We start from the raw sequence: 23,274 nt of genomic DNA on the forward strand, positions 1-23,274 counted from the left end.
GAAGCAGTCAAACGTATTCCTGGATGGAGTAGAGCTTGATCTAGCACCAGAATTTAAATATCTTGGGGTCATTCTAGACCCAACATTATCCTTCAAGAGTCACATAAATAAAGTGTCCCAGGTACTTAAATTTAATAATCGAAATTTTAACCATATACGTAATAATTTAAATATGAAAGTTGCAAAAACTTATTTTTACTCAATGATCATCTCTCATATGGACTATTGTTTGACGTCCTGGTCACTTGCTTGTCCAACAACACTTAAAACTATTGAAAACATTTATAAAAGAAGTTTAAAACTACTTGACAAAAAACCGACTTCCCACCACCACTGTCATGTGTTAAAAAAACATAAATTACTGAACTTCAATAACTTAATGAAACTTAAAAGAGTCTGTTTAATATATAAAGTCTTACACTCCCTTGCTCCACCACCACTAAAGCAGTTCATTAGGCATAAAGAAAGCTCAGACAGGACCACTCGAGCTACAACCCGAGGAGACTTGTTTATACCCCACAGACGGACAGCATTTGGGCAGAATGTCCTCTCTGTCAAGGGTGGCCATCTGTGGAACAGTCTTCCTCAACCCATTAGAGAATGCTCGACTTTCAATTTGTTTAAGGCAAAGCTTAAAAACTGGTTATGGACAAATCAAGTGTGAGATCATGTATGAGTTGTATAGTTTTAATGTTTTATTTGGGAACAGAATGGTGTGTATGTGTAAGTTTGGTGATGGAGTTTTTATTATGAATGAATGATGAATTTTTCTGAATTATTATGTCTATTTTTTTATGTTTAAGGACAACAGATGGAAATTAGCCTTTGGCTATAATCTGGCATGTTTACATTCATGTAATTTGTTTTTACATTTATGTTCATTAGCATGCACTGTCCTAAATAAATAAATAAATGTCCTAAACAACTTCACTACAGTAAGGTTTCATCCAATTGGCAAATCGCAGCATCATGGTACAGTGAAAACAAATCCAGCCTAAGGATTTTCTGCATTATTTTCTGTGATCTAGCAAACTGATTTTTGCCATAGAAGCAACAAACAACAACATTAACTGTTCCTGAAACTTTTTATTGAAGTATCACCCATTTAAAAACAGCCTGAACTGTAAAAACTGTAAAGGTGAACTGTGACCCATTACATGGTCGTGTCATCACATAGTCAGGACCATCTTCCCAGCAGCCCCGGGAGACTCGATGATATCATGGTGGGCCTGGGCAGCTTTTTCAAGCGGATACTGGGAACTGACGACCGGACGCAACCAACCAGCTTCCATCCCTGCATACAGTAGAGCTCCACACTCCTTCAACTCCTCCTGAGAGGAGCAGGGGGAGAAGAAAGATGTCCAAATCACCAAGTGGGGCACGGAATAAGAATTCTGTACATATTTATGTATCATGTATGGAGTCATAGCCAAAGGTTTTGGCAGTAGTATTACCAATGTGCATGATTTTGCTTACTTGGAAAACTAAATAAAATAAAAAATAATAACAATAATAGCACAGAACACTAACCTTAACAAACTAAACATTTTCAAATAATAACAATCAAACCTACTCTGGAAAATAGGCTTAGCTGAATTAAAAACAACATTTTAAAATGGAAAAAAAAATAGATAACTGACAATTTTTTTGCTGTTGTTTTGTACCGGTGTTGCAAAGAAAAGGGCCACTCCCACTATGCTGCTCTCTTTAACCATGGTGTCTCTGGGATTGATCTCTATAGATCCTCTGGAGCCAACAACCTAAAGAAAAAGAGCAAAGTAGAGGTATGATTGATGAGTATTTGTAAACTACTGTATATAACTGTATATCAGAACATTCCTGGTAGATATGAATCCCAGCACAATGATGTACTGTTCCAAACCTGACAATATAACATTAGAAATACTACTACGCATTTTCATCAGTGCTCTCCTGTTATGTCCTACAGTTAACTAGTTCGCTATGCTTTTATGCCGCAACAGGTCTGTCAGAATACACAGAACAACTGGGTGTTTTTAAAATTTTCTAACAAAGCTGAGCTAAAGAAGACTTAAATACATTTTATAAAGCGCTGCATTGTTTGAGTTTGGAGCTAGCTGGGAATGACAGACAACCTCCTGTTACTGCTGCACACCATGTCATTCATACTTTTTACTCATACTACCTGTTCTTTAATAACAGTGAACACTGCTGCTTTGTCCGTTATTTGCTTCTCACCTCTTGCTTTGTAGCTGATTGTTGCTAGAGGACATTTCAGCCTGGGGAACCCTCTGATGTATTTATCACACCCTGATATGTCAACAACAGCTGACTACTTCCTGTGTGGAGTGAAGTGAGTGTTTCCTTATAGCTGTCCTGTTTTTAAGATTGTACTATAATTATTATTAGTTCACCACAGCTGGATTGTTAACAACACATTTCTGAGGAGTAGTAAACTGATAAACCAGTAAAAGATTGCACGACTACACTATAAAAAAAGAAAAACTGTAGTCCTACCATCACTCGCCCTCCATAGGCCAGCATCTGGAGGTCCTTACTGAGGTTGACATTTGACAGCATCTCCACTATCACATCTACACCTCGGCCCTCTGTGGCTTCCTGGAATACATAAACACACAGAGCATTTTTCAGAAGGTCAGAAAGAGTTTTTCCTGCCACTTGACTTCTATGTGAGTGAATACCATGATTTTGTCTGTGTATCCTTCTTGTCTGTGATTAAAGGCCAGGTGAGCTCCATTGTTAAGGACTAACTTCATCCCCTCTGGTGTCCCTGCTGTCCCAAAAACCTGAAGACCCAGAGCACGGGACAACTGACAGGCTGCAATGCCCACCTATTGGATGAAGAAAGTATTTGATTGTAGCTAAATTTCATTTTAGCACACATTTCTAGTCACTTTTATTTAAAGCTGATGAACCACGGTAGTACAAGTAATGCAAGAATATATTTATGTAACAGTAAAAAAGTCACAAAGCCCCACATTTATTTATTTACTCCATTTCTGTTTATATTATTTGATTAAAGACAATTTTTTCTAGACATCTGCATCTCTTTAGTTCATAAACTAACACGATCTTGTATTAAAAACAAGTGTAAAAAACTGGGAAACAAGTTACCCTGGTTAGTTGTTTTCATGTTAGTTATACAGCAGTGACATACACAATCAGGCCAGAAGAGGCCAAACAACATCATTTTGCCAAAGGAGTAAGTACATTAAATCAAGATACTATATATAAGGTACTGAATTTATGTCTTTTACCTTATCCTTAGGTTTTAGATGTCAGGATTATTAGACAGGAGGTTTACTAATATGGTCTTAAATCTTTTACACATCAGATGCTGCAGTGGTTTGAATCATATCTATTTTATAGACTCCCATTTGTTTATATAAATGGAGAATCCTCTTTCCACAATAAAGTTAATTATGGAGTTCCACAAGGTTCTGTGATAGGACCAGTTCTGTTCATATTATACAGTGGGATGCAAAAGTTTGGGCAACCTTGTCAATAGTAATTATTTTCCTGTATAAATCATTGGTTGTTGCAATAAAAAATGTCAGTTAAATATATCATATAGGAGACACACACACAGTGATACTTGAGAAGTGAAACAAAGTTTATTGGATTTACAGAAAGTGTGCAATAATTGTTTAAACACAATCAGGCAGGTGCATTAATTTGGGCACTGTTGTCATTTTATTGATTCCAAAACCTGTAGAACTAATTATTGGAACTCAAATTGGCTTGGTAAGCTCAGTATGTGTATGACCAACATACACAGGTGAATCCAATAATGAGAAAGAGTATTTAAGGGGGTCAATTGTAAGTTTCCCTCCTCTTTTAACCCTGGAGAACCCATGGGGTCAAATTTGACCCCATGGCTTCCCTAGAAAACCAATGGGGTCGGATCTGACCCCATGGGTTCTCCAGGGTTAATTTTCTCTGAAGAGTACCAACATGGGGGTCTCAAAACAACTCTCAAATGACCTGACGACAAAGATTGTTTGGAAGGATACAGAAAGCTGTCCCAGAGATTTAATCCGTCTGTTTCCACAGTTAGGAACATATTGAGAAAATGGAAGAACACAGGCTCAGTTCAAGTTAAGGCTCGAAGTGGCAGACCAAGAAAAATCTCAGATAGACAGAAGCGATGAATGGTGAGAACAGTCAGAGTCAACCCACAGACCAGCACCAAAGACCTACAACATCATCTTGCAGCAGATGCAGTCATTGTGCATCCTTCAACCATTCGGCGCACTTTACACAATGAGATGCTGTATGCGAGAGTGATGCAGAGGAAGCCTTTTCTCTGCCCACAGCACAAACAGAGCCGCTTGAGGTTTGCTAAAGCACATTTGGACAAGCCAGCTTCATTCTGGAATAAGGTGCTGTGGACTGATGAAACGAAAATCGTGTGGCATAACAAGGGGCGTCATGCATGGAGGAAAAAGAACACAGCATTCCAAGAAAAAAACCTGCTACCTACAGTGAAATATGGTGGTGGTTCCATCAGTCTGTGGGGCTGTGTGGCCAGTGCAGGGACTGGGAATCTTGTCAAAGTTGAGGGACACATGGATTCCACTCAGTACCAGCAGATTCTGGAGAACAATGTCCAGGAATCAGTGACAAAGCTGAAACTGCGCCGGGGTTGGATCTTTCAACAAGAGAACGACCCGAAACACTGCTCAAAATCCACTAAGGCATTCATGCAGAGGAACAAGTACAACGTTCTGGAACGGCCATCTCAGTCCCCAGACCTGAATATTATTGAAAACCTGTGGTGTGACTTAAAGAGAGCTGTCCATGCTCGGAAGCCATCAAACCTGAATGAACTAGAGATGTTTTGTAAAGAGGAATGGTCCAAAATACCTTCAACCACAATCCAGACTCTCATTGGAACCTACAGGAAGCATTTAGAGGCTGTAATTTCTGCAAAAGGCGGATCCACTAAATATTGATTTCATTTCTTTTTTCGTGGTCCCCAAATTTATGCACCTGCCTGATTTTGTTTAAACACTTATTGCACACTTTCTGTAAATCCAATAAACTTCGTTTCACTTCTCAAATATCACTGAGTGTATCTCCTATATGATATATTTAACTTTACATTTTATCGTAACAACCAACAATTTATACAGGAAAATAATTACTATTAACAAGGTTGCCCAAACTTTTGCATCCCACTGTACATGCTTCCTTCAGGCAGTATGATTTGAAGGTATAGCACACATCTTACCAATGTGCTCAATGACACCAGGGTCGAGTAAAATGCCAGAAATGTTGCAAATCATGAAAATCTTACCAACAGTTTTATTAAATATTTTATCTCCAGAAAAGAAAATCTATCCATAACTATTAGCCCTCTTCAGGGTGTCACTTATAAACAAAAGCCATTTTTAAAACACTTTCTTTTTGACACCAAGAGATAAAAACAGAAGTCAAGCTCCCTTACATTAGGTGTGAATGATATTTGTAATCAAATTAAATTATGCATCCACTTGTTTATTCCATCAGTCTCTCTCTGGTATGTGGGGTGGTACATAAAATGACAAAGGTTGTGAAAATGATCTCAGTATTAAGGTGTGGAGATGAAAATAACAAGCAAAACCACTGTCTTATATCTATACTATCCGAAGTACAATGAAAATAGTTACTTAGAGAATCATTATCCTGTCACGGCATGGCTTTGGAACTAAAGAGAACCACTTGTACGGCAGCTCTTGATCTTGTTGGAAAAAAAATCAATAAACTATTGCTACAGGTCAATGTGGTACAGGAATCTTTCTTAACTTACTGAAAGTTTGATTCTATTATTTCAAAATCCTCCTAGGCAAACTACAAATTTAAGTTGTGAGGGGCACGGCACTCAGTTCAATTAGATATTTTATGTAGGAAAGGGAGCAATATGTGTGTGTAAATGGTAATAAATCTCAAAGTATAACTATCAAATATGAAATATGGGGTCCCACAGGGATCAGTATCAGGACTACTTTTCTCCCTTTTATGCATTAGCGATTTTGTTCATTCCTTTGGTATTTTGTGTGCAATATTGTAATATTTTTCATAATGCATAATGAAGTATTTAGACTCGAGGACAAACTTTGTAATATTCTCCACCATACTCTCCCTTAACCCACTCACACACATAACACTTCAACTTTTGAAGGGAAAGAAAGGCAAAACAAGTTTTAGTGTGACCTACAGATCAGGAAAGCACTGCAAGTGTTCAAAATCTTTTTCAGGCTTTAAAAACTGATTAACACAACAGCTGCTCCTAAAATATGTTTAGATGTATCGGATTAGTGTCACTATACTTTGGCATCCTTTCAGGATATTTTAGGGATCTAGGTCAGCCTAATGATGATTTGTTAGAAATTGGAGCTATATCTCCTAGAGCTGAAGAACAGTCTCACCCCTCCACTGGCTCCATGGATAAGAACGGTCTCTCCAGCCTTGGCGTGCGCTCTGCACAACACAAAAAACCCACAGAGTAGGTGAAAGTTAACAGTATGGTGCTGCATTACTAATTAACCACCCCCTCTATTAAAAACATTGATCTTCCCTTTGTAACATGATGTATGTTCAGAGTTGGGATATGCATATATCTGGACTTGTCAGTGTGGAAGGAAGAAGAGCTGATCAAGGTTTTGACCACCAGAGGGCAGTATAAGTACCACGCAGCTGTGTAGACTTGGTCATATGCATGAAGAGATACACATGTATTTCTTGCTGTTATAATATATTTTAGCTGACATTACTTTTTCATCACTTTCTGCTGTTATATAAGCCCACTAAAAGATTTTTACTGGACCTTATAATTTGAATTAGAAATATTAAATTGAATATTATATTAAATTTCATTGCTTTGCTCTTTAAGATCTGCAGCTGGTGGAATCCTACTACAGCTCGCCCTGATTAGAACAGGTGTGTCTTACTTGTGGATCAGAGCTCTGTAGGCGGTGAAGTATGGGATCCCGATGGCTGCTCCCTGTGTGAAGTCTAAAGCATCAGGCAGCTTGTAAACAGAGTCGCCAGCTGCTACAGTGTACTCTGCATAGCCTCCAGTCTCTGTAGCTGTGGTGAACACACGATCCCCTGCCTGGAAAACACACACACATGTTCACACACTGTGCACACCTCCTTATTTAAGAGTTCCTTCTCACATTGTCTCTGTGTATTTTCTACAGGATGAACTTGAACTTGGATTTACACAAGTTTTAAGTGATGCTAAGCAGAAGATGGAGGACTGATCCCGATATGATCATATAACTGCACTGACATGTAGCTGCTATCACATCCATACAGTCGTCCGTACTCTAACCTTCACTGCAGTCACTCCTTCTCCAACTGATTCCACCACTCCTGCTACATCAGAGCCAGGTGTGTAAGGCAGGGTGGGTTTCCTTGCATACGTCCCAGCTCGGATGTAAGTTTCCACAGGGTTCACTCCACAGGCATGGACACGGATCAACACCTATATGAGAGAGAGAGAGAGAGAGACTTCAGATGGACTATGCCATGTGGGCTGAGAGATTAGGAGATTTTAAACACTATTACTCAAATATTTCATTTAAATCACTTAAACTTGAATAATAATCACAGGTTACAAACACTGGCTGTTTTGGGGTGGCTGTAGCTCAAGCGGTAGAGCAGGTCATCTACTGATCGGAAGGTTGATGGTTCGATTCCTGGTTTCCCTAGTCTACATGCCAAATATCCTTGGGCAAGATACTAACCCCAAATTGCATCCATTGGAGTATGTGTGTGTGTGTGTGAATGTTAGTTAGAAAGCATTCACACAAGCACAAAAAAAATGTGCTTGGGTGAATGCACAAGTTGTGTAAAGCGCTTTGAGTGCTCAGAAAAGCGCTATATAAGAACCAGTCCATTTAAATAACAAGTCGATACAAGTTTGTCCACCTCGGGCCATTAATTCTAATCTTAGCTACTTCAATCTCTAAAATTTCTAAATGTTTCAATTTGACCGTCATTTCAAGCTTAAGAAACAGCTGCTTGACTACAAAACTTCAACTACTGGATACATTTCTCAGATTTTACCCTTGATTTATTTGCTATTGACTATAACAAAATCAGATTTCTGACTTAAAAACATGTTCACAGCTTTTTTATTTCAAGTAAAAGAATGTAATTGCAATGACACTTGATACATGTTCTGACGCAAGTGGGGGTTTACCCTTTCGCCACTTTGATAGTACTGTACAGACATTTAACACTCATTCAGTGCCAATTTATTCCTGTGTGATTCAGTACATTTCTTTGAGAACTGGATAACCAGTGCAGAAGTCCATCCAGGATCTGTGATCAGAACAAGTGTTACTTGTACTACTGTTTGCTAATAATTAAATTAATTTGACTTCTACATTCACATGTAGAATTCAATATTAACATCATTCAGAAAAAGGCAAGTATATTTGTTTTGTCAACAATCAATTTAAAAAATGACTTTATGGGCTTAATAACTGAAAGGAAGCAGGAGATGAATTTGCACTTGTTTTGTAGCAGTGCTGTCAGGTCATTGTTGGTACACGTTCCTTTTCCACCCCTCCCTAATGGTCATACCTTTCTGTTCTATTATGCTTGCAGCTAGTGCTCTGCGATACTGCAGAATCTGGTATTAATCTGATACCAAGTATCAGTGCCAGTTTACCAATACTTATACTTTTTACTTAAAAATGATGTAGTGGAGAGCAGGGTATCATGAGTTTTGAGACAAAGTGTCTCAGTTTCAGTTTTTCACGTGTTTTGAAACTTTGTTTTTGAAGACCTGGAATGTAAATGTAACGGTGTCTAAAACACTTGGGTGAACCTCTGTTATTTAAATGTGCTGTAGGGTATAAATAAAATACACGTGATAGTCAACACAAAAAGGTTCAAACATTTTCATGTCTTTCAAGTTATGAGGCATATTTTTCATTAATATTTAACACAATTCAGTGGGCTACATACTACAATGTATCAATCAGATACCAATACCAGCGTTGGTATCAATACTATCGATATTTGGCTCAATCCACCATTTCCAATTGTAGCACGGATATTGTTCACATGTGGTTGCTTGGCTATGATTAAAGAGACAGCTTTACATCTCAATGTTAGTGTAGTATTCTTAATATTTGACTTCCACAAATATTCAGTTCAATTCAATTTTATTTGTACAGCGCCAAATCACAACAACAGTCGTCTCAAGGTGCTTTATATTGTAAGGTAGACCCTACATACATACAGAGAAAAACCCAACAATCATATGACCCCCTATGAGCAAGAACTTTGGTGACAGTGGGAAGGAAAAACTCCCTTTTAACAGGAAGAAACCTGCAGAACCAGGCTCAGGGAGGGGCGGGGCCATCTGCTGCGACCGGTTGGGGTGAGAGAAGGAAGACAGGATAAAGACATGCTGTGGAACAGCCAGAGATTAATAACAGGTATGATTCGATGCAGAGAGGTCTATTAACACATAGTGAGTGAGAATGGTGACTGAAGAAGAAATACTCAATGCATCATGGGAGTCCCCCAGCAGCCTACACCTATTGCAACATAACTAAGGGAGGATCCAGGGAATTTGAAGCCTAATTTTAAAAATAGAGATAGTGTCTGTCTCCTGAATCCAAACTGGAAGCTGGAAATCATTAAGATAAGATGGGGCCTGATTATTTAAGACCTTGTATGTGAGGAGCAGGATTGTTAAATTCAATTCTGGATTTAACAGGGAGCCAATGAAAGGAAGCCAACACAGGAGAAATCTGCTCTCTCTTTCTAGTCCCTGTCAGTACTCTTGCTGCAGCATTTTGAATTAAATGAAGGCCTTTCAGGGAGTTTTTAGGACTTCCTGATAATAATGAATTACTACTTTTAGAGCTATTGCACAAATGGAAGCAGTCTTACATATTTGCTTAATATGTGCATTGAAGGACATATCGTGGTGAAAAATGACCTTGGCCTCACAGTGTTACCGGAGGCCAAGGTAATGCCATCCAGAGTAAGAATCTGATTAGATACCATATTTCTAAGGTTTTCAGGGCCGAGTACAATAACCTCAGTTTTATCTGAATTTAGAAGCAGAAAATTAGAGGTCATCCAGGTCTTTATGTCTTTAAGACATTCCTGCAGTTTAACTAATTGGTGTGTGTTACCTGGCTTCATGGATAGATAAATTTGTGAAGCCACATAAAACACAAGTTGGGTGTCATCTGCTTAGCAGGGCTTTCTTATAAAGCAGCAAAGTATTTCTCCAGGCTAAATGATGATCTTCTAAATGTGTGATACACCACTTCCTCTCCAGCTTACGAGTTATTTGCTTTAGGCTACGTGTTTGAGAATTATACCAGGGAGTCAAGTACTTCTGATTTGAGGCCTACAGGAGCTACAGTATCCAGAGTCACTCGTAGTGAGGAGGTTAAATTATTAACAAGATAATCAACCTCTGTTGGAGTAGCGTTCAAGTAGCTGCTCTGCTCTGTGTTGGTACAGGGCATTGAAGACGGTCAGTGGGTGGATTATATTCTTAAACTTAGTTGCAGCACATTCAGAAAGACGTCCACTGTGGTGAAATCTACTCCCCACTGCTCTGTAATCAATTACTGTAAATTTAAATGTTATCAGGAAATGATCAGACAATAAAGAAGTATTGCAGAAGGCCAAGCACTAAAATCAAACACACCGTAATGCAGGTTTATGATTTCATGAAACTCTATTAGCAGATCATAAGCATTAGCAGTGAGTGTGTTTCAAACATCACGCGTGATTTTACTGTGACGTGCAGCTGCTGCTGTGTGCCCTTTGCACGGAGTAGTCCAGCTGCGTGGGTCTCACCTGTGTGCGCCCGGGCTGAGGGACAGTCACGTCAGAGCGCAGTCTGAGGACTGACGGAGCTCCGAACTCACTCACTCTGATGGCTCTCATCAGCCTGCTGCCTGACATGCCCGCACACATGCGCTCAGATAAATCAACCTTAAAAGTCGGACGTCGTACTCTTCAGGACTTCCACACTGCGTCAAATTGCGCTGCTTCTTCTACGTTTTTGGGCGTTTGTTGAAGGTTTTCTGTATTGTCGCCCTCTCCTGTGCGGCTGGGGAAGTGCTCCGTCAACGGCGTCTACGGCTGTATTCCAATTCAGGGTCTGCAGCCTTAAAGTACGCAACCTTAACGGTCCTCAAGGGCCGCGTACCCAAAGACCGCTAAGGCTGGAAGTGCGAGGCTTGTGAAATGGGACGGTCTAGCCTCGGTGGCGCTGCCCAGGTTGCCTAGCAACCATGATACTAACAGCTGGAAACGTTTCATACAGCTTTGTTTGACAGAAATGAAGGAGAACATATTTTGTTCATTTGTTTCTACACGAGCTTTGTGTGATTTAATAAGTATCTGAGGCTGAGACCACAGGACTGTAAAACATGATTGTTGGCCTTCATTTCTGTACTGAACAGTCATTTTAAGATTAGCTAGTAAATAACAATTAGCTAATGTTGTTCATGAGACTAAAGTCATCTTACTTTTGTAATGTAAATATAATATGGCCAATATTACAGTTATTATATTAATCATTATTAGTCATTACAGCAGTGAGTTTGAACTCTGTGTCAAATACTGAGCTTCAGTAAAGATTCAAGTTGCATTTATTTATATGTCCTATCACCTTAAATCTTCACTCAAAGACAAGTATCTTTGACAGTGTATATGTAGATGTATTATATATAAGAGACAAATATTGTTCTTTTAATTTGTTGGCATTACTGAATTTGGCTCAATGCTTACATATATGTGTAAAAAGCAAATGTACGAGCTGTGAAAACTGTTTCTGATAGAATGAAGAGTAGACTGATATATGAAATATTCCTTTATTGGATGAGAAAATCAGACCATGTCATAACTGCTTAAAGTCATACAGAATAGATATCAGAGCCTTAAACAGGCTGACTTCTGCTAAATGGGTCAAACTGGGCAGAAAGTATACAAACACATAACATCCTTATAGAATATGATGTAACACTATAGATCAACTTACCTCAGAATATATAAAGCATATAAACAATTACAACAATATGATGCAACAAACACAGCAGTGCTACTAATCCAAAATACTCAAAGCTTCATAGAACTGAAACAAACATTTATTTTTAGCTCCATTCTGCTGCTGATACATACTTTAGGTTTCTGAATATTAAACTTGTTGCTGCCTTTCATAGTGTTTAACTTGAAGGCCCTGAGTACTTTCTCCCACACTGAAAACACTGGAATGATAACATTATTTGAACATTACCTAATAAGACTGATTCAGGACAGATAATTAGTTATGTTAAACTTTCCTAGCAGTCCTTCACAAACAGGGAACAGTCTGTCTATTCTCTCCATCTGTCAGCTGCTGCTGGCTCTTCCTCCTCCTCTTCCTCACACACTGCTGAGTTTGTCCTGGTGGATCATCAGGGGTGCAAAGCCTCACAGATGATGTGCAGCAGTGGGTCCCTCAGTCTGTCCTCACTCTGGACACTTGCAGTTGTCACACATGGAAATCAAATGTGTGATAAGCTGCAGGATTCAAACACAAGTGTAACTTATAAATACATGTTCATACTTTTATTCCACAATCAGAGAGAAAGAAACAGAGAGAGAGTGCAGGACAGACAGACAGGTGACAGTCTCAGGTGTATACACTGCTACAAAACAGCACAAGAGAAGGAGGATTTAGTGTTTGTGTTATTACGAGTGCTAAACAAGAAGAGTTCCCAGATGGTACAGTGGACACATGTGTGACTCCTGTGATTAAAGCATCTTTCTTTCAGCTTAACGAGTGAACCGTCAGCTCGTTCAAACACACGTTAAAGTCCGTTTGGCTCGACACCACCGAACAGAGGCAGCAATATAACATAGCTAACATTAACAGTGCAGTGAATCCTGCTTGTGCCGTGATATTCAGGACTGCAAACCGAGCAGCATCACTGACTTTCAGCTTGTTGTGTTTGTGGATATATGACTGACTTTAATTATCCATAAATCACATTCTCTGTAAGATTAAGGTCGACTATTGAAGGGCATATATTTTAAAGGCTTTAAAACCAAGTAAACGCTGAAAGTTCAAACATCACTAATGTCACATAACTTTGCCGACATGTGGCCAACAGTAATGTTTTAATGTTCTCCATTATTAAACATTTGCACATAAATAAGTGACATAATACTCAGTACTTACTTTTAAAAGTTTACTCTTTGGCCGCTCCGCTTCAGCCGTTTTTTCGGCAAAATTACCCACACCCACCGCCGCGCTATGAAGTCTGGGATATGTTAGGCCACGAAGTCTACACCGCCACATCCTTAAAATTCAGGGAAATGAAGGACGCATTTGAGGGCCGCATTTCGAGCAGCCTTTGAATAGGGCTTTGGAGTTGACGTCACGCTGCAGTGCATTGTGGGATCGCGGCGCCATGTCAGAAGGCCACAAATCAAAACAAACACACTGTGTTGGAAGCACGACTGCCAGAACCACAAAAGACAAAGGGCTGTATCGCGACCGACTGCGCCCAGACGCCAAGAGACGGTACATGGAAAAAATAGCGTGCATCGGTAATGTGGACCCGTATGAAAAAAGGCAGTGGAGCGGAAACCCAGACGGCCTACCGCCGTTGTCCTATCCCGATATCGTCGCGTACCTTGTCTGTGGAGTCAGCGCATACACGGCGAATCATTTTCGGAATTATAAATTCCTGGAGGCGCACATCTAATTCACAAACGGTTGGGTACAAGATTTGGCCGTTTTTAAGCCTCCACGTTGTGAGTACGTTGACCATATGACCAAGATACAGCCAGAGGTTGCCAGCTGTGCGTTGCCATGTAAATAGTTTGCATTTCATGTGTATGTACTTGCTAAGTACATGTCAACAGATCTTGAATAAAAAAAATAAACATACTTTTCTTTTCTGTTTCATATTTCATATGCTGGTTTGCCTGCAATAATGCCAAATAATACGCTACTCCGTCAACATGACGTGGTTCTGCAGCATCACACATTAGGATGTTTTATCTAATTATCTATGACCTCAGCGCATTCAAAATAACACTAAAAGCCTATTAAGACAGATATGAATTTATTTAGAACTCACCGGAAAGAAAATGCCGCGAGCAAACCAACAAAAAATTGGGGATGGCAGAGAACTCGATATCTGCTCGTCTGACCGCTGCAATCCAAGCCTGACGTCTTCGTTTAGTAATATCGGATACATGAGATCCCTCCCGTTGCCTCCAGGAGGGGAAACGATGAAAAGAGAGCCCATTTTCCAGCTTCTTGCCTTCCTTATCGTGTGATCTAACGTTGCAACACAGCACGTACGAACCATAGCTGACGCTTCCCTGTGCTTTCCTTGGCCTACTGTCATGGCGGGAGGGGGCGTGGCCCCGCTCCCGTGACATCACGCTCCAAAGCCCTATTGGGACAGCCTTCGTCGTGTCGCTGTGACGTAATTGGCCTTAAAATGCGGTCTTTAAGGCTGCAGAACCTGAATTGGGATACAGCCATAGACAGAGAAGAGGACCAGTGGACCATGACACTCCCACTGCAGCTGTTTGGGGAGTTTTTAGAACAGCCTGTTAGTAATTAACTAAAACAACTCAGCCTAAAATTAATAAATGTATAAACTGGTTTGTTATTTTTTTTGAGCGAGAAGACTGTGAGGGTACTGAGAAGCATCTCCCTCTTTAAGGTGACGCACGCACAAACAATGTGTGACAGGAAGTTTTGATTTTGTTATGCTTTTGTTTTGAAGTCCATTAGCCACTCTATGATTTAGTTAGATTGTATATTATTTAGCTGAGGTTTGTTTGTAGTCAGATATATGTGAGGTGTGTTAGAATTACTGCAATATTTCACTGTATAGATTTTTTGCTGGACTGTTCAGGGGGAGGTCTTAAATTTTATTGGTGGTGGTATGACCGGCATCTATTTAAAGAGGGGGTTTTGAGAGGCTGGGTTGTTTATCTTTAGATGTGTCGATGTTGAGAGTGTTAAATCTCTGTATTGGTATAAGAAATATATTCAGAGCTCTGAAAGACGTCTGAAGACTCGTGTGGTTGTTTTCCCCCTTCTGGTCCCCTTCACATTACCTTGTGACCGCTGCATTTTGGTGTCAGGAGTGGGATGTGATGCTTCGTGAGTGGAGGTGGGCCATATTAATAGCTGCAATATGGCTCTGAAATCGCAAGGCAAAGCTCAGAGGAGGTGGAGGAGGAGGAGGAGGAGGGAGAGAGAGGACTGCCTGGAAGAGGGTGCTGTAGTAGAAGTGCCCCTTCTTGATCTTGAATCCTAGGGTGACAGGTGGGAGAAAGAATCAATAAAGCAAGATAAAAGATGGTGTCAGATGCAGATCCAAATGAATAATCTTCGAGATGATTTGGAGCAGCAACAAAGTGCAGTGGGCCAGCCCCAGGAGCCTTCGCCGGCCCGGCAGCAATTGAGAGAGAAAATGATGATCCCGCCCAGTGTTCCAAGAGACCATGAAGGTCAGAGCTGGGGGGAAGCAGTGATACCAAAGCTGGAGGTAGGCGATGACATCAAGCAGTTCTTGTTAACCTTTGAGAGGCTGGGGGTGGCGTATCAGTGGCCTGAAGTGGAGTGGGAGGTGAGACTGGTTCCTTATCTGTCAGGAAGAGCTCGAGCAGATTATGTGGCCATGTCAGCAGAGGATACTGAGGATCACAAAAAGGTAAAGGACGCGACTGGAAACAATGTGAAGGAAAAGCTCCTTTTTAACAAGAAGAAACCAGAACCAGCCATCTACTGCGACTGGTTGGGGTTGATGGGAGGAAGACAGGATAAAAGACACCCTCCAACGGAGGTGGAGATTAAGCCTCCCATTCTCCTTTTAAATACCCTAGAAACAACGAGTAAGCCTGGAGTCTGAGAGTGAAGTGTTCTTTTGGGGTGATATAATGCTATGGGGTCTTTGAGATAAGATACATACAAGGCTGTTTATTCACAGCCTTGTATGTGAGGAGAATGATTCTGAGAGCCAATGAAGAGAAGCCAATAAAGGCGAAATATGCTGTCTCTAGTCCCCCGTCAGTACTCTCACAGCAGCACTTTGGATCAACTGAAGGAGTTTTTAGGACAACCTGATAATAATGAATTACAATAGTTCAGCCCAGAAGTATTAAATTAGAAACTAAATATAACAGCTGCTGGCTATGCTTCTAATTTTTGGTTGATATTGTAGTATTTTATTACACTGGATGTCCAAATTGAGTGAGACGACTTTAGGTTTGAATAAGAGTTACAAGTTCAATTTGAGCCCATTTGATTTATAAAGCACCAATTCACAATGATAACTGTTATATATGATAGATAAATGACCTTAAAATAATAGATACAAAACCCCAACAATCAAATAATCCCCTATGAGCAAGCACTTGGGGATGGTGGGATGGAAAAACTCCCTTTGAAGAAACCTTTGGCAGAATGTAGCTCAAGGACGGGCAAATGGTTTAAGATGAAAGAAAAGACAAAATAAGAAAGAAAATCAAGAGGATAAGAGGACAGGACAAAACACATGATGGGAGGAAGAGGACCAACGTTACTGACATGCAGTAGTGATAAATTAACACAATGAGAGTAAAAGACAGAAGTGGAGCAGAAGTGCTCAGTGCATGATGGGAAGTTCATCAGCAGTTGTGGCCTATAAGAGCATTACTAAAGGATGGGTCGGGGTCAGCTGATCCAGCTGTAGCTACACAACTGATCAAAAAGCAAAGTTATGAATTTAGTGTTTAAAAGAAGAGAGCATGTCTGGTTACACAGGAGAGGGACAGGAAAGCTAAAGGCTCAGCCTCCCATTAGCTTTTTAGAAGCTCAAAGAATCACCAGAGTCAACAACTTTCTCTGATGCCACACAGCTCATAACTTTTATTCACTCATGTCCTGATACTTCTACATCTACTATAAACAATAACTATTACTGCAATCTAGACTACAGCTCAAAAGTTTGTAGAGAATAGAAATGTCTTATTTTCTGACAACAGTGAAATTCTTTTTTATGTTTTACTAAATCAATCAGAAGTATAAAGAAATATAAAAGATTAATGGTAACATTTATCACAAATCACGAATTAGATTTAGTGAAATATCTAGATAGGTGTACTGTTATGAAAACAACAGAATGATCATGAGACACTGTGGTAAAGTTTCACAGGTTTATTTGCAGATAGTTATGAATACAGGATAAACACTGTGGGCTCCAGGAGACGGGGCAGAGGTACTGCAGGCTGTCTGACGGCACACTTGGACACTGTCACAGAAGATTGCAGGGATCCAAACAAGCTGAAAGGTCTGCACAGAAACACAGAGTGAGCAAAGACAAGAACTGATGGAAAATGTGACATGACTGTGGCCTGATACGTTACCTTGGTGGTGCAATGATCTGGTCAAGAAGCCAGCATGAACACCTCATGAGGAGCAGGGGAGCAATCAGCTGATTGTTGACAAGTGACTGAACGACAGGAAGGAGGAGGGGCATCCCCTGAAACAGTCAAGCACACGGACAACAGAACGAGCATACACTGACAGAGTGGAGAGAGAAAAAAGAAGCCCAAGAAAAGAGGGCTCAGCGACCATGACAATTACAGAGGACCATTTTCAGCAAAAATAACTGTTATGTTTCAGTGCTACATTGTGTTATCAGATGTCAGTTTATCCGGTTAACTCCCAGCTTTTCAGTCAAGAAAACTTTTTCCAAAGACATCAGCACAAACCAAAATCATTGTGCAGATTAACAACAGTACATTTGCGAGGTTTGTGATGGATCATCCCATTTTTGCTTTATAATTGCCTTAAATCAAATTTGCACCTGGTTTATGACCATGTGATCTGTCCATACAGGAGTGATTGGTACTAAAAATGGGCCCATGTATAACTGTGAAGACATTTCCTAACACATCATGAGTGATTTACCATAAACGATTGATTCAAAACACATCTGTGAAAACATTACTGATAAACTTCATGTAATATTACGTTAAAGCAAATGTAAATTTATAATTAAAGCAAGAATGTTTCAATATGACCACAAACTTTTGAGCAGTAGTGTGTATTGTGTACATGTGTCTGTATCTGATCAGAATTATTTTAGTTGTGTCTATCATCAAAAATTGAGTTGAAGTGTTTTAACTCTAATGGTAAAATCTGCCTAACAAGTCCACTTTATTGCATGCTCATTTTCTCCTATTACTGGCTCATAGGTGTCTAACTTTATGCATGCTTCCTAATCTGTCACGCTCATCAGTGGCTCATGGTTGCTTAAGGCCTATGTCTGTACTTGACCACAGAGGCAGAGCATCATTCAATCCTGCCAGCTGCCTATCTAGGGAGCATTTCAAGGATGACAGACTCCACTTTCTCTGCAGCAAGACAGCTCATAATGTTTTAACTGTGTCTCCCTGTCCTCATACTTCTATATCATCTTCTATAATAGATAACTATCATTGCAATCTACACTACAGCTCAGAAGTTTGAAGTCAATTAGAAACGTCTTATTTTGAAAAAATACTCAAATTCTTTATCATATTTTGTAAATTTGTCAGAAATATAAAGAAATTTCAATGTTTAAAACTCACACTGATCACAAATTGTGATTGGTGTTTGATAAAATATCTACAGGTGTACAGATGCCCATTTATAGTCATTATAGCTACTGTGTACATTATATTACCCACCCTCAGTTTATCATGTTAAATTCAATTTATTAGAGACCAAAACCTTTTCCAAAGACATCAGCACAAAGTAAAATCATTTTGTCATCTAATACAAAATGAAATTTGCCATGTTATTTTTTAAACATCCCATTTTTTCTTCCTAATGTCATTAAAACAAGTTTGCATATTTGTATAACAACTAATGGACCTCCAGATCTACTGAGCTTTCAGTTTTTTCTCAGTGTCACACATGGAATAGTTTTCATGTCTTTCAGTAAGAAAGCCAAATCTTTAACCAGATCTTTGTTTCTTTCAATCATTCCCATATTTTTCACCTCCTGTAATATAATTATATTTACCCAGGCCTTATTTACTTTGATCTGCAGTGACCTCGGGGGTGTGGATACCTAGTTTTTTTTTTTTTTTCACAGGCGCAGAGCCTTTTCTATAAAATTACAAAAAAATGCATTTTTTAAAAGTAAAATTAGCATTACTGGAGACCGACAAGTAACTAAAGATTGAGCACAGTGATCAGTAGAGAAGAAAGAAAATAAGCCATTTTAACATTTTTATTCCAGATCAAAATTATTGCTCTGATTAAGGAAACAGTAAATTTTGCCATATTATTGTCTCGATCCTCCAATTTTCTTTTCCCAATGTAATTAAACCAAATTCACCTTTAAAAACAAAAATAAAAAATAAAAGCAGATACACACCCAGACGTTCAAACCTTCTAGGTTTTTAAAAAAATGTTTTTATCAGTTTAACCCATGGATTAATTTTCAGTTCTTACAGTAAGAATCCTCCAACATCCTTTTGTCTTTCCTCAGTTTTGAGACCAATTGAACCCACAAACCTGAAGCTCCAGACCCCAAACTAACCAAATTTAATGTTTCCTTAATCAGCACATTAATTTTAGCTCTTTTTGTGTGATGTCTACTCACAGTTTTGGTGCTTGCTTCTTCGACTTGATCCACGATTAGCTCCACACCATCTCTCTGCTGTTTTCTCTCTCCTCATGCTTGTCCTTCATGCGTCCTGTCCTCAGATATAATCCAACCAGCTGCCTCCTTGTTTCCAGCTTGACTTGTGTTAGCAAAATTTCCAGTTAAGTTAAGATAAATCCAGAAAAGTTTTCCTGCTTCAAAAGCTCTTCCAGCGGCCTGTCTTGTTGTACTCCTGTTTTTTTTTTTTTGCATTTTTGCATTTGTATTTTTTGACTTCATGTTGCCATGACAACATAACACAGCGCAGTATGGTAGATTAATTCAGTGGGTTCTGTCCTCCTGCAGAAATGTTGGTGATGTCGTGGGGAGCAGTTGAAGTTTTGTTAATGAGGCTTATCTTTAAACAGACACTCACCGATCCTGCAAGTGCAGGAATTAAACTACAAACCCTCATAGTCCCCATCAGTATTGTGCATTCTGCTCTGCAGCAGTGGTCACAGTGGCTGGTTTGAGTAGTTTAAGCACGTTTTTATGACATTTTTATGAACAGCTGTCTGCACTGATGTTTACTGGGTACTTGAACATGTTATGTTGACGTCCTCGAGTACACAAACACAAAAACCTGTTTTATTCTGAATAAATGTGTGAGATGACACTCAGGCCTCTATGTCCACGTCCAGGTTTAGTGGCTACTTGCAGTAGCGGTTTTTGATAGGGCGGTTGCCCAGGGCGGCATCGTGGTGGGGGCGGCTTCACGGGCAACAACAAAAAAAAAGTTGCTCGTACTCATGCTGCCCCGACGTCAGCCAGCGCATTTTGGAGATGACATAGGCACCGATCGGTTTTCTATCGCCCATTTGCTGGGAGTAAGGGCGCCCTCCGTTTGCGAGGCGCACCTGCTGCTTGCGGCACAGGGAGGAGAGGGCGGCGGCCGGCTGGAGCAGCATTCTAATAACCAACTCGCAAAGTAAAACAAAATAAAAACAAACCAACAAACACGAAAACAGCAGACATTATGATACAGACGTATAATTTGTACCGATGTTTGTTTGGTTTTTTTTTTCGAAATTCTATAAAGTGAGCGCGAGAGCCCTCGGTGCGCTGCTGTGTTGAAGTCAAAGTAAACGTTCTTGTCATCTCCGCTACATACAGTCCAGTATATAGAGAGACGAGACGACAAGGCTCCAGTTACAGCAGTGCAAGTAAACAAACAATAAATATAATCTACATTTTCACCTCCTGTAATATAATTATATTTAACCAGGCCTTATTTACTTTGATCTGCAGTGACCTCGGGGGTGTGGATACCTTTTTTTTTTTTTTTTTTTCACAGGCGCAGAGCCTTTTCTACAAAATTACAAAAAATGCATTTTCTAAAAGTAAAAGTTAGCATTACTGGAGACCGACAAGTAACTAAAGGTTGAACACAGTGATCAGTAGAGAAGAAAGAAAATAAGCCATTTTAACATTTTCATTCCAGATCAAAATTATTGCTCTGATTAAGGAAACAGTAAATTTTGCCATATTATTGTCTCGATCCTCCAATTTTCTTTTCCCAATGTAATTAAACCAAATTCACCTTTAAAAACAAAAAAAATAAAAATAAAATAAAAGCAGATACACACGCAGACTTTCAAACCTTCTAGGTTTTTCTTTTTTTACATTTTTTTTATCAGTTTAACCCATGGATTCAGTAAGAATCCTCCAACAGCCTTTTGAAAAAAACAAACCTCAATTTTGAGACCAACTGAACCCACAAACCTGAAGCTCCAGACCCCAAACTAACCAAATTTAATGTTTCCTTAATCAGCACAGTAATTTTAGCTCTTGGTGTATACCCACAGTTTTGGTGCTTAGGCTCCAGTTACAGCAGTGCAAGTAAACAAACAATAAATATAAGAAGAGTAAGAAAATAAATATACACTTTAGGACTAGGGGTAAAGAGATCAATAACAATTTAAAATTTACAGTTTGATAATTTAAAGTCTCGCACACAACCTGTCGACAGGGGAGGGGGACGGCTGCTTCCAAATAGAGCACATTTCATTCATAATGTTGTAAATCCAAGCCCATAATGTATTCATGATTTGAATCCTGGGTTGTGCGAAATCCCAGAAATAAACCCTAGACAAAGTGAATCTGTGAACTAAGGTGTAGGTCTATTAGGTTATGTTGTGGTGATCCTCGTGTTGGGGGATGGGTGTTCTGGAGTGCAAAATTAAAACCAATGGAAGATGGACAAGAAAAGTTCAAAGCCATCAGGTGCTCAGTTTAGAAAAAAAGAAAAGAAGAGGAGGAGAAACGAGCAAAAGATACAGGTAAGCAGATGTGTCATTGGATAATGGCAGGTCATGTATCCTGAAACAATCAGAATCATATTCAGAATACTTTATTAATCCCTAAGGAAATTATGTGGGTTTCAGTTGGTCCAAGAAGAAATTCTAAAAATAGTAACAGTAACAGACTAAACTCCAAACAATACTATGTTACAGATTTTACACATTTAGGAAATAGCACTAATATGTACAGATCACTATAAATATCAAGAATTAACAGAGAGTGGGTGTTCGCCCAGGGCACCAAACAGGCTAAGTCTGCCACTGGGAACATACATACAATCCTTTCAAAGAAAAAAGAAAAAAGCTCCTCTCCAAGCTTTCTTCATATTGGCTACTTCTCACAGAAGGTTTAAACTGCACATGGGTGAGGCTGTGTGCCTGAGATGACCACAGTAGTGACAGCGTCTCTCTGTCAAGACCAGAAAACCAGCTGTTTGGAAAATGTGATGCCTGAACTTGGGGCTTAAAGGGATTACTTTTTACATACACACTGACCTGATTATTTGAAGATTTGGCCATGATCATGATAAGCTTTTAAATAGGGAAATATAATAGCAATGTCATAATACTTAAAGTACAAATGCAAATATAGAAATTAGTGTTGTATAAATTTAAAATGATACAATGAACTGCCTAAGGGAACTGTAAAAATTAATATAAATATGGAAAATACAGAGACATTCGATACAGACATCTGTAGAGACACAGAAGTTAATGAACAGAATGCAATAATACATTAAGGCCACATATACAAGGAGAAGCGGAAAACAAACCATAAGGGGAGATATATCTCATCTCAGATAAGCAGTTCAGTTAGGAAGATGCTTTAGAAAAAGGTGTGTCATTGCACTGTTAGAACTCAGTGCAATGAACTATCACAAATTTCTGTCATTTTACACATTTATTGTGGAGTTTCACTGCACACAGAGCCCACTTATGATCGAGTGGGCTGTGTGTGGCCCACGATGTGAAACGAGTTTGACACCACTCTTTATAATATATGTTTTTTGTGGTTTATTTTCTTAAACAAATTTAACGAGTTAAGAAGAGAACAAACTTGGGGTTGGTTTTGTAATTCTAATGTTGCGTATAAAGAATCTGGCAACAGACTAAATAACATCCTTGTAAAACTAAACTAAAATTTGCGCTGTCTCTAGAAAAAGAATCGGGGATTGATGAAATCTTGAAAGCTTGTGGATTTTTTCCTCGCGAGTTAGATCGATCATGTCGCAGGTTGACTGTTCTCGTCTAGCAACGTGACGTCACGTCCGGTAAAAATTCGCCGATTGCGACATGACTGGATGAGA

The 23,274-nt window shown here is 39.4% G+C and overlaps 1 protein-coding gene across 2 annotated transcripts; it reads right to left on the bottom strand.

Moving 5' to 3' along the window:
• Positions 1–1,066: 1,066 nt before the first annotated feature.
• On the bottom strand, positions 1,067–11,049 carry cryz (crystallin, zeta (quinone reductase)). 2 transcript variants are annotated; one of them, XM_063462073.1, is made up of 8 exons: positions 10,828–11,049; positions 7,319–7,471; positions 6,933–7,096; positions 6,411–6,462; positions 2,682–2,831; positions 2,497–2,598; positions 1,641–1,760; positions 1,067–1,331 (listed from the first exon to the last, which is right to left on the bottom strand). In XM_063462073.1, exons 1-8 carry the CDS (start codon positions 10,945–10,947, stop codon positions 1,170–1,172), a joined length of 1,023 nt encoding a protein of 340 aa, XP_063318143.1. In that variant the 5' UTR covers positions 10,948–11,049; the 3' UTR covers positions 1,067–1,169. The 2 variants fall into 2 exon arrangements, with proteins under 2 accessions (XP_063318143.1, XP_063318144.1); XM_063462074.1 differs by having other exon boundaries at positions 1,665–1,760; positions 10,828–11,048.
• Positions 11,050–23,274: the final 12,225 nt, after the last annotated feature.

This window comes from Pelmatolapia mariae, linkage group LG18 (genome assembly GCF_036321145.2).
Source record: "Pelmatolapia mariae isolate MD_Pm_ZW linkage group LG18, Pm_UMD_F_2, whole genome shotgun sequence".
Classification (NCBI taxonomy): domain Eukaryota; kingdom Metazoa; phylum Chordata; class Actinopteri; order Cichliformes; family Cichlidae; genus Pelmatolapia; species Pelmatolapia mariae.